A 16,267-nucleotide genomic window follows, 5' to 3' on the forward strand; every position below is an offset into this window, starting at 1 on the left:
AAGTGCATTTTAATCTTTTTCTAGATTATTAGCACAAAATAGCTAAATTATAATTATCCTAAAAAACTCACAATGGCCATTTTCCAGTTTTATTAAGAAAAAACTGACATACATCAATGTATAAATTTAAGGCATACAGCATGATAGTCTGATTTACAGATGTTGTGAAATGATTGCAATAGGTTCAGCTAACATCTATCTTCTCATACAGATAGAAAAAAAGAAAAAAAGATAAGATTTTCTTGTGATGAAAACTCAAGATTTACTCTCTTATCTATATATCATTCAAAAGTGCTGATTATAGTCATCCTGCTGTACATTACATCCCTAATAGTTATTTATCTTATAACTGGAAATTTGTATGTTTTGACCACAAACTTCCTACAATTCCCTCTCTGTCCTCCATGTTTGGTAACCACAGGTCTTTTTCTGTGATTTTTCTTTTAATGATTTTACACATAAGTGATAGAGTATTTGTCTTCCTTTGTCTTATTTCACTTAGCATAATGCCTTCAAGGTCCATACATGTTGTTGCAAATAGTAGAATTTCTTTGCTTTTTATGGTTGAATAATATTCCCTTATATATATACCACAACTTCCTTATCCATCTGTATGTTGACACTTAAGTTGCTACCATGTCTTGGCTATTGTAAATAATCCTGTTATGAATGTGAGGGTGCACATATCATATCCACTTAGTATTTTCATTTCCTCTGGATATACTCTCAGAAGTAGAATTACAGGATCATCTGGTAGTTACATTTTCAGGTATTTGAGGATCCTCTATACTGTTTCCATAGTGGCTGCACCAATTTAGATTCCCACCAATAGCACACAAATGTTCCATTTTCTTCACATCCATGCCAGAATTTTTCCTCTCCTGCCTTTTTGATCATGGCCATTTTAACAGGGTAGGGTGATATCTCATTGTGGTTTTAGTTTACATTTCTCTAATGACTAAAGATGTTAAGAATCTTTTCATGTACTTGTTGGCCTTTCATATATTGTCTGGAGAAATGTCTATTCCAGTCTTTTGCTCATTTTTATTTTTATTTTATTTTTTTTCTTTTGCTTATTTTTAAACAGGGTTATTTGTTTTTGTTTGTTTTTTGCTATTGAGTTGTATGAATTTTAACATACTTTGGATATTAACCTCTTATCAGACATATGGTTTGCAAAAATTTCTATTCTACAGGTTTTCTTTTCATTTTGTTGATTTTTTTTTTTTGTATAGAGCTTTTTAGTTTGATGTAGTTCCATTTATTTATTTTTTTATTTTGTTGCTTGTGCTTTAGGTGTCATATCCAAAAATCATTACCAAGATCCATGTCAAAGAGATTTGTTCCTATGTTTTCTTTTAGGTGTTTCATGGTTTCGGGTCTTATATGTAAGTCTCTAATCCATTTCAAGTTAATTTTTGTGAGTGGTGTAAAGCTTTGGGTTCAGTTTCATTCTTGACGTGTGAAATCCAGTTATCCCCACCACCACTTTTTGAAACAACTGTCTTTTCTCCATTGGATATTTTTGACTCCCTTGTTAAATATTAGTTGACTGTATACTTGGCTTTATTTCTGGGCTCTCAGTTTGGTTCCATTGGTCTATTTGTTTTTATGCTGGTACTATGCTATTTTGAGAACTATAGCTTTATCGTATGGCTTGAAATCAGGAAGTGTGGTGCCTCTTGCCTTTATTCTTTTTTCTCAGGATTGTTTTGGCTATTCAGGGAATTTTATGGTTTCATGTACATTTTGGGAGGTTTTTTTTTTTAACTTTGTAAAAAATGTCATTGAAATCCTGATGGGCATTAAATCTATAGGTGGCTTTTAGCAGTATTGACATTTTAATGATATAAATATTTATGATTCATGAACACAGAATATCTTTCCATTTATTTGTGTCTTCTTTGATTTTTTTAAATCAATGTATAGTAGTTTTTAGAATAGAGATTTTTCATCTTTTTATTTAAACTTATTCCTAGGTATTTTATTGTTTTTTGATGCTTTGTAAATGGGATCAATGTCTTTATTTCCTTATCAGAAAATTTGTCATTAGTGACAATGACTATTTTTAACTTACTGTTTTAAACATTGTTACAATTGCCAGTCTAATGTAGACTTTTATACCTTGAGCTCTGAGCCAACAACTTTTATCTCTTCTTTATCTGTCTTTATGTCTGGTGTGTGCAACCTAGATAATAAAAGCATCATTTTGGCAATCGGAGACTGGAACTTTAGGATAAAGGTTGGGTAAGGCTCAGGGAGACAAAATTAGCACTTATTTATGGCACATGAGAATAAATATTCTGGCCCATCAGCATATAGCAACACTATGTCATGCTACATTCAGTAAATGTTTATTGAGTACCTCTTATAGGCTAGGTGCTGTGCCAGCTGCTGCAGAAGTTGAGGGGATGATATAGGGCAATATAAGATATGTTATTAGATCTTAAGAAGCTTATAATGTGGTTGGAGTGATAAACCATACACATATATAAAGGTAACTAACAGTTATAAGTGTCACATATGTATTACAGACTTAAGACTTTGAGAGCTCAGGAGAAACATGAGTCTTTTTTTTTCCCTTTTGTTTTCTTCTTTTAATCTCTGCACTTTCTCAAATCTATTCATATTTGCTTAGATGATTTGATGTGGATGATGATGCTTATACAAAAGAACAGATAAATTTAATTATAGACAAACCTAATTACTGGATTTTTTTTTCATCCTTCCATCATCCATCCATCATTCAACATTTATACAACCTGGGACGCCTGTGTAGCTCAGTGGTTGAGCATCTGCCTTTGGCTCAGGGCATAATCCCCGAGTCCTGGGATGGAGTCCCAGATCGGGATCCCTGCATGGAGCCTGCTTCTCCCTCTGCCTGTGTCTCTGCCTCGCTGTCTCTGTGTCTTTCATGAATAAATAAATAAAATTACAAAACCCTTATTATGTACCAGGCAACATGCTAAGTAATAGAATTACAAACCATATTACAAAGGTTACACAGGTATCCTCAATTCATATTTGCTGATGAAAAGTCTACTTTGACCACAAATAAGTGACTCTGAGATACTAATAAATGATAGATCCAGCTCGAGGATCATGTTCATTCATTCATTCACTTACTGACTTATGTATACATTAAGTGTTTATTCTTATACACCAGACACTGTGTTCAGTGATGTGGATATAGTTGTAAAAAGGCAAAACATGGACCCAACCTGTATAGTAAAACTAGTTCCAGTTTTCATAGTCCTTACAATTTTTTTTTAGTCCTTACAATTTAACAGAAGAAGCAGACAATAAACAAATAACATGTAGTCCCAACAATATGGTCCTTGCACAACATGGGTTTGAACTGTGCAGGTCCACTTAAAGGTTGATTTTCCTCCATAAATACACTATAGTACTGTAAATATATTTTCTCTGCCTAATGATTTTCCTAATAATGTTTTTTTCTCTAGCTTGCTTTATTGTAAGAATAAGGTATATAATACATAACATACAAAATATGCATTAGTCAACTGTTATCAATAGGCTTCTGGTCAACAGTAGGCTATTGGTATTTAAGTTTTGGGGAGTCAAAAGGTATACATGGATTTTTGACTGTGTATGGGGGTCAGTGCCCTTAACCTCCACCTTATTGAAGAGTCATCTCTAATTACTGAATCATAATTGTGAAAAAGTCTATGTAAGAGCAATACCAGGGCCTTGGGAGCATATAAAAGGGAGGACTAATCTCTCTTCAACAAATGGTGTTGGGAAAACTAGATAGCAACATGCAAAAGAATGAAACTCGACCACTTTCTTACACTATATACACAAAAAAAATTCAAAGTGGATTAATTAAAGAACTAAATGTGAGACCTGAAACCATAAAAATCCCAGAAGAGAGCACAGGCAGTAATTTCTCTGACATTGGCTATGGCAACGGAAAAGAAAAGCAAGAATGAACTGTTGGGACTACATCAAAATAAAAAGCTTCTGCACAGTGAAGGAAATAATCAACAAAACTAAAAGCCAACCTATGGAATGGGAGAACATATTTGCAAATGACATATTTGATAAAGGGTTAGTATTGAAAAAATATAAAAAAGTTATAAAACTCAACACCCAAAAACCAAATAATCCAATTTAAAAATGGGCAGAAGACATGACCGGATACTTCTCCAAAAAAGATATCTGGATGGCCAAGAAACACATGAATAGATGCTCATCATCACTTATCATGAGGGAAATGCAAATCAAAACCACAATGAGATGTCACCTCATACTTACCAAAATGACTAAAATCAAAAACACAAGAAACAGGTGTTGGTTTCATGCTTTTTTATGGCTAATGTTCCATTATATCACATCTTTTTATCCACTCATCAATTGGTGAATACCTGGGCTGCTTCCCTGCTTGACTATTGTAGATAATGCTGCTATAAACATCAGGGTGTATGTATCCATTTGAATTTGTGTTTTTGAATACTTTGAGTATATACCTAGTAGTGTGATTACTGGACTGTAACATAATTCTATTTTTAACTTTTTGAGGAAGCTCCATACTGTTTTCCACAACGGCTACACCAGTTTGCATTCCCACCGACAGTGCACAAGACATCCTTTTTGTCCACATCCTCATTTTCCATTTGCAATGACATGAGTAGAGCTAGAGAGTGTAATGCTAAGAGAAATAAGTCAGTCAGAGGAAGACAGATACCATATGATTTCACTCATATGTAGAATTTAGGAAACAAAAGAAATGAACAATAGAAAAAAAAAGAGACAAATCAAGAAACAGACTCTTAACTATGGAGAACAAACTGATGTTTATCAGAGGGGAGGCAGGTGAGGGAAGGGTGATAGGTGGTGGGGAATTAAGGAATGTGCTTGTCCTGAGGAGTACTGAGTAGTTAAAATAAAAATTTTTAAAAGTCACCTACTGAGGTGTAATTTATGGACGGTAAAACTCAACCTTAAAAAAGGGTTGGGGGTACTAATTTAGTTTGGGGATAGGAGAGTTTCCTCAGAAATCAGCATTTAAACTGAAATCTGTGAGATGGTTTGCAATTAGCCAAACATAGGTTGAAGGGAAGAATATTCCAGAGAAAAGTTAGAGTATACAAATATGTCCTTAGGAGGGAACACACATATATGTACTCAGAGGAGGGGACAGCATATGATTAAGTCCTGAGTGGAAAAGGTACTGGGCCTCCTGAAAAGTCTGAGAATCAAAAAGAAGGTCAGGGGATCCCTGGGCGGCTCAGAGGTTTGGCTCCTGCCTTTGGCCCAGGGCACGATCCTGAGTCCTGGGATCGAGTCCCGTGTCAGGCTCTCTGCATGGATCCTGCGTCTCCCTCTGCCTGTGTCTCTGCCTCTCTCTCTCTCTCTCTCTCTCTCTCTCTCTCTTTCTCTCTCTCTCTCTTGCTCTCCCCCTCTCCCTCTCCCTCTCTCTGTGTTTATCATGGATAATTAAATAAAATCTTAAAAAAGAAAGGTCAATGTGTCTGAGCTCTAAGAGCGAGAGGTGATGTGAGGCTTATGAGGCAGGCGGTAGTCTGATCATGCAGAAACTCAGGCTGTTGTATTAGGGTTCTGTAGAGAAACAGAACTAATAAAGCATATATATGTTAAATATATATTAAAAAATATATTTAAATATTTATATATATAGGCGCTCAATCAGTTGAGTGTTTGCATCAGCTCAAGTCTTGATATCAGGGTTGTGAGTTTGAGCCTCACATTGGGCTCTATCCTGGGCATGGAGCCTATTTAAAAGAAGAAAAAAATAATATAATATATATATAATTTGTGTACATATATACACACAAATAAGATATATATATATATATAACCTTACCTTAATACACACACACATGTGTGTGTGTAGAGAGATTTATTATAAGGAATTGGCTCACAAAATTATGGAGGCTGAGAAGTCCCATAATCTGCCAACTGCAAACTAGAGACCCAGAAAACTGATGGTTTGGTTCAGTTTGAATCTGAAGGCCTCAGAATCAGAAGTACTGATGGTGTAAGTACCAGCTGGAAGACAGTAGAAGATCAGTGTCCCAGATGAGGCCGGGACATAGAGAGAGAGACACACAGAGACAGAGACAGAGTGAAAGAGAGAGAAAAGAAAGCATTCTTCCCTCCTCCACATTTTTGTTCTATTCAGGCCATCAGTGGATTGAGTGATGCCCACCCACATTGAGGAGGCCAATCTGCTTATCTCAGTCTACCAATTAAAATATTAATATCATCTGGAATCACTTTCACAAACACTCCGAGAATAATGTTTAACCAAATAGCTGAGTACCCTACAGTCCAGTCAAGATGACACATAGAATTAACTTTCACAGCTAACATCACATATTATATTGCAGTGCATTGAGAAACCGTGAATGCAAGTAAGGGATATAAAGAGATTTGCATTTTCAAAAATTATGTCTGGCTTCTGTGGACAAACTTGACCAGAGTTGGGCAAAGGAAAAGATGGGATATTCATTCAGAGGTTCTTTTTCAGGGTGTATCCTTCTTTCTTCTGCTTTAGAATCCATCTTTCCAAGGGCATTCTTTGTTATTTTATTGCACAGTTAGAAGGTTTCCTAAGAGTAGTAAGTATGTAGTACATATCAATTAATTCCAAATCCTAACTTCTGTGAAATTTCTTTAGTCTAGCAAATAAAGTTATGAGTGGAATTTGTGTGATAATGTTGATCTCCATCTTAACTTCATGGCTGCCTTCAAATAATTCTGGATACTTGTGACGGGCTTTCCTGTGCATATAATACACATTCTGACATTGCCTCAGTATTCTTCACTGTAAAGTGAAAATGTCAGACAAAACACATTGCAAAGTTCCTTGCATCTTTACTGATGTTAGGAGATTTAGAAAATAGTTCAATAGCACTGATATTGAATGAATATATAGAAAGCCTCTTGTGTCCAGGATGTAGAATTGTATGTGGCACATGGTAGGTTCAACATTGGTAAGTGAACTAATGATGATAGAATTTCTGCATAGCAACCAGGTAAGTGAACTAATGATGATAGAATTTCTGTATAGCAACCAGGCACATTATAGGTAATAGAAAAATACTGGCTGAATTCAATGGAATCTCCTGGAAACTGGAGAAGAATGTTAAATTGATGACTTAGAATAAATGTGTTAATATTATGCATATTTAACACTTAATATTGAATGTTTCCATACAGCCAAATTAAATGTAAAACTCTTGACATGTTTTTATCTGTTTCACTTAGTTTTTCTACACCTCAAAAAATGTTTTTGTTTGTTTGTTTGAAACTAAACCCAATGGATTAAACCATCTGCCTGCTGTTTTCAAAATGAAAAAATTATTTTCTCCCAAATGAATGAGATATCCTAGAATGTAAACCCTTAGAGGGCAAGAATTAATATTTTCATGTTATTTAATATTCTTCAAAGGCAAATGAAAACCCATGCACTCAGGGGACGCTAATAAACACCAGCTAATTATGATCAAGCCTCTTGAAACCAGGCTTAAAATAGTTCTTTTTCAGTTTGTCAAAATGTTATCTATATTTAGCAACATAAAATTTTTAAAAGAGCAGATAGTTCTTTGTTTTCCAGATTGTCAAAATATTATTTGTGTTTTACACAAAATTAAAAAGAAGTCCAAACATCTTCTAAATATTTTTTTAAATGTGTAGGTAAAAGTCAAACAAATTTTCTTAATCTCTGGGATTTCACAATTGTTTCCAGTGGTTTTGTTTTATTATTAATTTATTTATAATCTCAATCATACTCAGACTTTATTTCTAGCTTCTTACAAGAGTTTTAAGATAAATGTAAAGTTGATTGTATTATAAACCTCATTCAACAGAAAACTGTCTGAAATACTCATAAAGCATTTTTAAAGAAATAGAATAATCAGAGGCAGTAAGAATAGGAACTTAGGAATCCCTGCTATATTAATAATCCTTCTTTAACAACCTCAAATTCTAACTCTTGGCCAGTTCTAAACATGCTCACAGCATTGGGGCATAGGACTCCATTTCCACGGCAAAAAGAATGGTTGGAGAATGCAACAACTTTTTAAAGCATCTGGTATGATTTGGTGCTTTGTATATTGACTCATTTAACCCTTCAGAATAACTCTATGATAATTTCTCACATTTTGAAATTAGAAAACCAATGCAAGGAGAGATTGCACCAGTTTCCCAAGAACATACAGATGGTTACGTGGAGGTATAGGATGCTACTGCCAGGTTGCCACAAAGGCTATGTACTTCTAGTACAGTGGGCTGGCTCTCTTGGTGTTATCCACTGGAATGCTCACAATTTTGTCCATTATGCCAGGACTACTTGAGACATCAAAGGACAAGGAGATTATTTCATCATGGAAAATTCTGGAAAGGAAGAAAATAATCTATAGAAGAATTTTGCGTGACCTCTAATTCCAGAACCATTCTTAAACTGTGGCACATGAATGGGGCTCTGACTTAAACAGAATGTAGTTTAATGCCATTTATCATTATTAGCTCCTTTCCAATATTCTTCTTGACAGATTACCAAAGAATGGCAAACAGTTCCTTTCATACATCCAAACTCATTGTTATGTTCTCTCTAGGTCTAATCTCTCCACAGCTGCCTTTAACCTTCATCTGGAAGCTGTAAAATATAACCATAAAATGTTTTTAAGTGTAGAAAGTTTGAGGCAAAGGATATAAAGAAAGAATATTATCAAGAATACAATTTGCAGCAGCTTGTTATAGATGAGTCTGCTACTATTCTCTGCCTCCTTCCACTTTTTAAAATGATCTAAAACTGAGAAACCAGAAGATTCACAGAGTTTTGGCAAAATCAGTTTTGAGAAGTTCACATAAAGATATGTTCTAATAAAATCATGAAACACTTTAAATATAAAGAATAAAGCTGATGGATTAGTAATGCTTTATTTCACACCAGTGATGGTTGTCATAACATCTCCTTATTGCAGTGAGGTAGTTTTCCTCTAATGCTCAATAAATAATAATTATATATATATATACACATATATATATACTATATATATAAAATTCCTTCAGGTAAGATGGGCTGCTACACACACACACACACACACACACACACACATACAAAAAGGGATAGAAGGTACATACACCCCACAACCCCACATTCCCCAAAGGACTTCACTGTCAACTTTGAAATCCCTACATGCCTTTTCTCATTCAGAGATTCTTATTGTCATGAATTTTCTGATTAGCATTTCATTGCTTTTATTTATATCTTCTTACATGTATTTATATCCCTAAATAAGATATTATTTAGTTTTAAATATTTTTGAGCTTTATGAGAATGGAATCATACTTTTGTATTTTTCTTCAGTTCTTTTCACTTAGCACTATGCTCTTGAGATTCATCTTTGTTATTGCATGTGCTAGCAATTCATTAATTTTCACTAAAATATCTATATCTATCTATCTGTCATCCCTCACAAAAATCTGAGCATGGATGTTTATAGCAGTTGTAATCATAATTGTCAAAACTTGAAGCAATCAAGATGCCCTTCAGTAGGTGAATAGGTAAGCAAACTGGTATAAGCAGACAGTGGACTTTTTTTTTTCTTTCAGACAGTGGACTCTTATTCAACATTAAAAAGAAATGAGCTATCAAGCCATGAAAAGACATGGAGGAAACTTAAATGCATACTACTAAGTGAAAGAAGCCAATCTGGAAAGACTATATGTTGTATGATTCCAACTGTATGATGTTCTGGAAAAGGGAAAACTATGGAGACAGTAAAAAGATCAGTGGTTGCCAGGGTTTAAAGGGAAGGAAAGATGAACAGTTGGAGCACTGAGAATTTTTAGGGGAGCAAAATTACTCTGTATGTTACTGTGATGGTGAATACATGTTACTCTGTGTTTGTTCAAATTGGTAAAATGTACACCACCAACAGTGAATGGATAATGTAAACTAGTATAATGTAGACTATGGATTTAGGGTGATAATGGTGTCATTTTAAGTTCATCAATTGTAACAAATGTACCACTCAGATGGGAGGATGTTAATCATGGAGGAGGCCATGCATGAGTGGGTCAAGATGGGAAATCTCTGTAGCTTCTAGTCTATTTTGTTGCAAACCTAAAATTGTTCTAAAAAGCAAAATCTACTTAAAATTCAAAACCGTTTGTACTCCAATAGACATTATTAGAAAAGTGAAAATATAATCCATAAAATGGAGGAAGATGTGTACGTAATACATTTGATTAGACTTGTGTTCATAAAGAACTTCTACAAATGAAAAACAAAACCATACATATAGTTCAATTTAAAAATGAGCCAATGATTCAAGTAGACATTTATCCACAGGAGATATACAAAGGACCAATAAGTACATAAAAGATGCTCCATGTCTTTAGCCATTAGAGAATGGATAAAGCCACAGTGTCATACCAGTTTACACCACTAGGACTGCTAAAGCAAGATACACGATAATAAATGTTGGCAAGGGTGTGGAGAAATTGGCACTTACAGGCATTGCTGGTGGGAATGTAAAATTTTGTAGTCACTTTGAAAAACAGTTTGGCATTTCCTCAAAATATGATACATAGAGTTATCATGTGACCTTTGATTGACTGGATTGAGGCTGTAGCTGTTAAGGGAGATTTTATGTTTGGTTCTTTTAGGTGTTCCAGAGGAGAATTACTAGTCAGGTACTGCTTTTTTATGTTGATATCTCAAATTTCTGGACAAAGATACAGGCCTGTATCTTCCATATTCTCCAATATAAGATCTGGCATTGTTTTTTTATTTATTTTTTAAAGATTTATTTGTTTATTTTAGAGAGAGAGAGCAAGACCACATGAGTATGTAGGGGAAGTGGCAGAGAGAGAGAATCCTTTATGCAGACTCTCCGCTAAGTGCAGAGTCCCATGCAGGGCTTGATGCCATGACCCATGAGGTCATGACTTGAACCGAAACTGAAAGTTGGTTGCCCAACCTGCTGAACTACACAGGTGCCCCTATTTTTTTTTTTTAAAAAGGTTTATTCACTTATTTGAGAGAGAGAGAGAGAGAGAGAAGGAGAGCAAGGGGAGGGGCAGAGAGAGAGAGGGAAAGAGTGAATCTCAAGCAGACTTCCCACTGAGTGCAGAGCCCAATGCAGGGCTGAATTCCAGGACCCTGAAATCATGACCTGAGCCGAAGTCTAGAGTCAGAGGCTAAAGTGACTGACCCACCTAGATGCCTCTGTTTTTTGGTTTTTTAAACCTGACCTATAGATTGGGATTGAAAATATATCATATTTACTATTAAAAGTTGGAGATTTGGGAATCCCTGGGTGGCTTCAGCAGTTTAGCACTTGCCTTTGGCCCAGGGCATGATCCTGGAGTCCTGGGATCGAATTCCATGTTGGGTTCCCTGCATGGAGCCTGCATCTCCCTCTGCCTGTGTCTCTGCCTCTCTCTCTCCTCTGTGTCTTTTATGAATAAATAAGTAAAATCTTAAAAAAAAAAGTTGGAGATTTGGGGATCCCTGAGTGGCTCAAAAAAAGTTGGAGATTTGATATTTTTTGTTTCTTCTTTCTTTGAAAAGCATTTTTTTTTTAAAGAAAGGTAAACTGCCATAGGCAGTGCCTCATTTGCTTGTACCTGGAGTCTTGGAAATCTATGTTCTCAACAAATGGACCTTCAGAGCTTGTTTGGAGGTTCTAGCAGCTATTCGTAATATGTTTGACCCAAGAGTGGTTCTTTTCCATTGAGGAAAGTTATCCTCTTTGACCCAGCCTCAGCTTGGGGGTAACACAAGGTGAGGGAGGGCTGGGACACCTGCCTAGTGAGCCAGATCTGCTGAATCAATCCTGGCAATCAATGAGATGACAGATGTAGCAAGATTTCCCTCACATCCTCTCTGAAATTTTTGGAAATTTCTGATTATAAAGGGACTCTACTCTAACTCCCTACATTTAGGCAAGGCTATGTGTCCTATCCTTATGTGGCCATTAAAACACAGCCTTGTGTTGGATGAATAATGAATGTTTCCAGTGCAGTAAAAAACTCAGAGATGGCTCATCACTCTGGTTTTCAGTTTCCTCCATTTTTGGCCCCCAGAGACTTTGCCTACTTTTTTTTTTTTTTTTTTAGTGATACCAGATATTCATTTAAGAGAATTAAAAAGAAAGTCTATATTTCCAGGTGTTTTATAGGACATGTAGGTGAGCCACCATACTGATGGAGAAGGAAGTTAAGTTAGCATTCTGTATGAAATGTCACATCGCCAGTGGATATCTATAATAGTCCATCAATAGATACCTGATAAATGATATTTAATAAGTCTTAAGTCTTCACTACAATATTATTTTGGCCCTGTTTATCTAGATTTCTGAGTATAACACAAAGTTGAATGGATTATTTAACCGTGGGTTTGAAAAAAAAAGATAAAAAATGGATAAGGCAGAGCAGGAGATGAGAACTATGTACCCTTTACTAAAAAGTAATATTAAATAAAATTATGGGGCAGCCCAGGTGGCTCAGTGGTTTAGCACTGCCTTCAGCCTCGGTGTGTGATCCTGGAGACCCAGGATTGAGTCACATGTTGGGCTCCCTGCATGGAGCCTGCTTCTCCCTCTGCCTGTGTCTCTGCCTCTCTCTCTCTCTCTCTCTCTGTCTCATGAATAAATAAATAAAATCTTTTAAAAATAAATAAATAAATAAATAACGCACACTATATTATCCTATATGGATACTCTATCATGTACTAGATGTTATACACCTAATATATATATATTATGATATATAACACATACACACAGTAATGCCGCTTTAATCTGTCAGTTTCTCCTCATCAAGGAACTCATGGAAACCCTTCAGCAAATGTAAGTAAGTGAATATCTTTGTTCAAAGTCAGCCAGGGCTCTCCTTCTATTGTCCAAGTGTAGTTGACCCTTTCCTAAATTCTCCCTTTTATTTGTGCTTCAGACCCTTCTGTGCTGTGAGATTACTTCTTATACCAGATATTTGAAGGCACCAGAAAATACTCAGATCCTTTTCATACTTGTTCAAAGTTCTTATAAATGCTCTTTATCCATTGTATTTCTAAGGGGGGTTGGCACTCTTCACTATGCTCTGTAGAATTTGATTACTTGATAATATGTGAATACGTTCCTCATGTATTTGCTTATCTCTGAAACTTCTTTGTATTTTTCAAATCTTTGCCAGGTGTGATCTTTGTCCAACTGTCTCTCACCTTGTTGATAGGAGGGATATCTGAAACACTTCATCTATGACAGGTAGAGACATTCCTTGACTGGGGTGTGACCTAAAATTACATTTTCTATCTGGCAGAATGAGGGACATGCTGGCCCTTTATTTACAGAACAAGTTAACATTCTCCTTATTTGCAGAGGCTCAGAGGAGTGCTGGATTGCCCACTTTATTATCTTCATGGAGTGGGCAACACAAGCTCTCACCTGTAGGTTCTGATGGTTCATTCAGGTCCCAAGAACCAGAATATTCACATGGGAGGGAATCGATATGCTTCCTGTTGTTAATATTTGAAAAAATCAATGCTCTGTAGCATGGATACATACTTTAAAAAGCACAGTGAACTGAACATCTTTGTTTCTAGGTTTAACTGCAGAAGGAGAACGAAGTATTAGTCCTGGTCTGACTTTAAGCAATGATGTTTCTCCTATTATAGAGGGAGGGCTACTGTCGAATTTACATTTCAACCAAAAGCAAAAAAGAGCAATATTTAGTCTCAGCTAACAGACTTCTCTGAAGCCCTATTGTAACTTAAGCACACTGGTGGCAGCTTTTTACTCATAAAAAATACTTGTTACAGAGCACATACCACTGAATGAACCAAATGTACAAAGTGGGGTTTTCTGTTTAAATAAATAAGCACCATTTGACATCTGGTGAAAATATCTCCGCAGCACCCTTTGTTCTCCTTAGCTTACATTGACGAGGTTTTAAAGTTGAGAAACTGCCCTGTTAGGAAAGGAAGCACATGAAGAAACATGACTATTAGTTTTTCCTTCACTGCAAATGTCTGAAAATCTCACATCTAGAGTCTGTAGTTATTATGGGGTTTGGCGTGTGGGTGGCTGAAAATATGGTACTTGGCCTTTTGGTGCCAAACTTTCACGCAGCTTCAGCTGTCTGTATACAAAAGACATGGAAGAACGTGTTGCTTTACTTTTAATATTCGGAATTGTTCGCCTTGCCAGTGGAATAGTGAATATGTGGTTGGTACTGTTGCTCTTGGAGCCTGCCAGTCTCATAGAATCTTAATTGATGGAGATGCTGTTAGGAACCGAGTGAGCATGTGGGTGGGGGATGGCTTAGGGAAAGTCTGCACATTAGAAAATGCTGCCCTGGACGCCATTTCCTCTCGAATCCCCTCTTCACCCTTCACACACTCAATTTTCCATGTTTCTCCTTTCCTGCCTCAAATCAATGTCTTTGATTTAGTCTTGCCCCTGATTCTCACGTGGATAGAAAGTATATGACAGATTTCGAAGTTCCTAAATGGCCATTCTTTGGTTGAAAATTTTTTATATTTTCTTAGGTTCTGGGAAATTAAAATAAATGATCTGGAAGCCTCAGCTTTCTGAACAACCTTCTCTGGAAGTTGGATATGGTAAAGGCCTCTCTCCTGAGGTGAGCTGTGAGTCATGAGCCATGATCCACTATGGCTGTTTTTATTTCTGCCTGTCTGCATGTCTGTATTCCTTGCTTAGCTTTCTCTCTCCTTTCCTTAGGATTTTCTTCTAGCTCTGTTCCCTTTCTCTGCATTTCTGTATTGTTAAATGGAGAGCTATTAAAGCCTTATGTCCCAGGGAAATGGTGAAGAATAATGGGATGGCTAAGTCGTGTTATCTAGGGAAGCTGTGAAAATCACATCTCTGGAGAGTTTAAGAAAGTGTCAATATGAGATGAATCTATGCGAGGTTGTCTCTTGAAGGGGCCAGAGCTTGGGGTACAACCACTCGTGCTCTGGGTGCAACACATAGCCCATCCCTCACATCAAAGGTGAATTCCACATATGGATTCCAGCCTAGGAAAGACCAAGGGACATGGTGTCTTCTATATTCTTGGTCACATCCTTAAACCTTCCTTTTCCTCCATGCAGCCTGTCCTTCCTGTGTTTGCAGGCTTTTTAAATGGAGGGAGTTTCATATACAATTATGAAGAAGGAACATTTAGTCCCATGAAACCAAGGGCTTCCTATAGTTTCCATCATTGTTTGTGCAACAATGTTTATTGACTGTCTCCTGTGGACTTGCCTATCAGGCACTGGGGTTGGGACTGGTGATGCAAAGAAAAGTAAGATGGGTTTCTTTCCCTTGAGGTGCTCACTGTCTAGTGGATGTAAGACCAACTTAACTTCTGAATTTGCAGGATTTGTGAGGTCCAAAATGAAAATTCAGAGCTCTTTCCTGAAATTCACCATTTGGCAGTAGAACATGAAGCCACATACCCTTCTGAGCGTGGGGCCCTGTGAGAGTACACAGATAGAATGCCCATGAGGCTGACTGGGAGTCGGGGAGAGAAATGATGCACACTGATACCAGGGCTGGGTGAAAGGGCCCAGAGGAGCTCTGTACAGTCTTCTGGTGGCACTGGGGAAGGAGGGGTCCCCCCAACTCAAGGAGGGGTGAGAAGAAAGTCTTCTCTTTCAGAAGTTTCCCTTCTAATCTCAGTGTCACTAATGGATTTCAGGAATATGTATTTCTCACTCTTCCTCTGGGACATAATCACCAACAGCTTTGTCTTGCCAGACTGAGTGTACTTTAATATGGAAATCCTTCCTTGTTCTGCCAAAAAAATTTTAAGTCATCGTACTATAAAAACTAACACACAACAATAAAATAATATTTTAAAAGAGTCAGTGAGGAAAATAAAGCACAGGTAATGTAGGCATAGGAAGAATAAAGAGAGGCAATAATGAGATAAGTATGCATTCTATGGGATTTTATACATTTGCTAGAGATTGGCTGCAAAATCAATTTTTTAAAAAATTGTGGAATATACACACCATAGATTTACTATTTTAACTATTCTTAAGTGTGTAGTTCAGTGACACTAAGGATATTCACATTGTTCTGCAACCATAGCTGCCATCCACATCCAAAACTTTTTCATCATCCCCAAATGAAACTCTGTTCTCATTAAACAATAACTTCTCATTTCTCTCTCTTTCCACACCCTGGTAAATACCATTCTACTTTTCTCTGTGAATTTGACTAATTTAGATATCTTATGGAAGTGGAATCATATGGTATTTGTG

At 36.4% G+C, this 16,267-nt stretch overlaps 1 protein-coding gene across 26 annotated transcripts in view; it reads left to right on the forward strand.

Annotated features, from left to right (window-relative positions):
• The window catches only part of LOC144300571 (uncharacterized), a 227,658-nt gene that overhangs the window by 56,848 nt on the left and 154,543 nt on the right, over window positions 1-16,267 (forward strand). For 14 of the 26 annotated variants that reach the window (XR_013367287.1, XR_013367284.1, XR_013367285.1 and 11 more), the window contains 2 exons: window positions 13,192-13,262; window positions 14,546-14,637. The exons of 2 other annotated variants lie outside the window; for them this stretch is intronic. Coding sequence is in view for 13 of the 24 variants with exons in the window: in XM_077876789.1 (XP_077732915.1) it covers window positions 14,566-14,637 (72 nt within the window). In the remaining 11 variants the exon portion in view is untranslated. Of the gene's footprint in view, window positions 1-10,662; window positions 10,690-12,807; window positions 12,853-13,191; window positions 13,263-14,545; window positions 14,638-16,267 lie in introns of all 26 variants that reach the window. 10 more of the 26 variants (XR_013367291.1, XR_013367292.1, XR_013367289.1 and 7 more) reach the window with 6 other exon arrangements.

Source organism: Canis aureus, chromosome 28 (genome assembly GCF_053574225.1).
Source record: "Canis aureus isolate CA01 chromosome 28, VMU_Caureus_v.1.0, whole genome shotgun sequence".
In the NCBI taxonomy this organism is placed as follows: domain Eukaryota; kingdom Metazoa; phylum Chordata; class Mammalia; order Carnivora; family Canidae; genus Canis; species Canis aureus.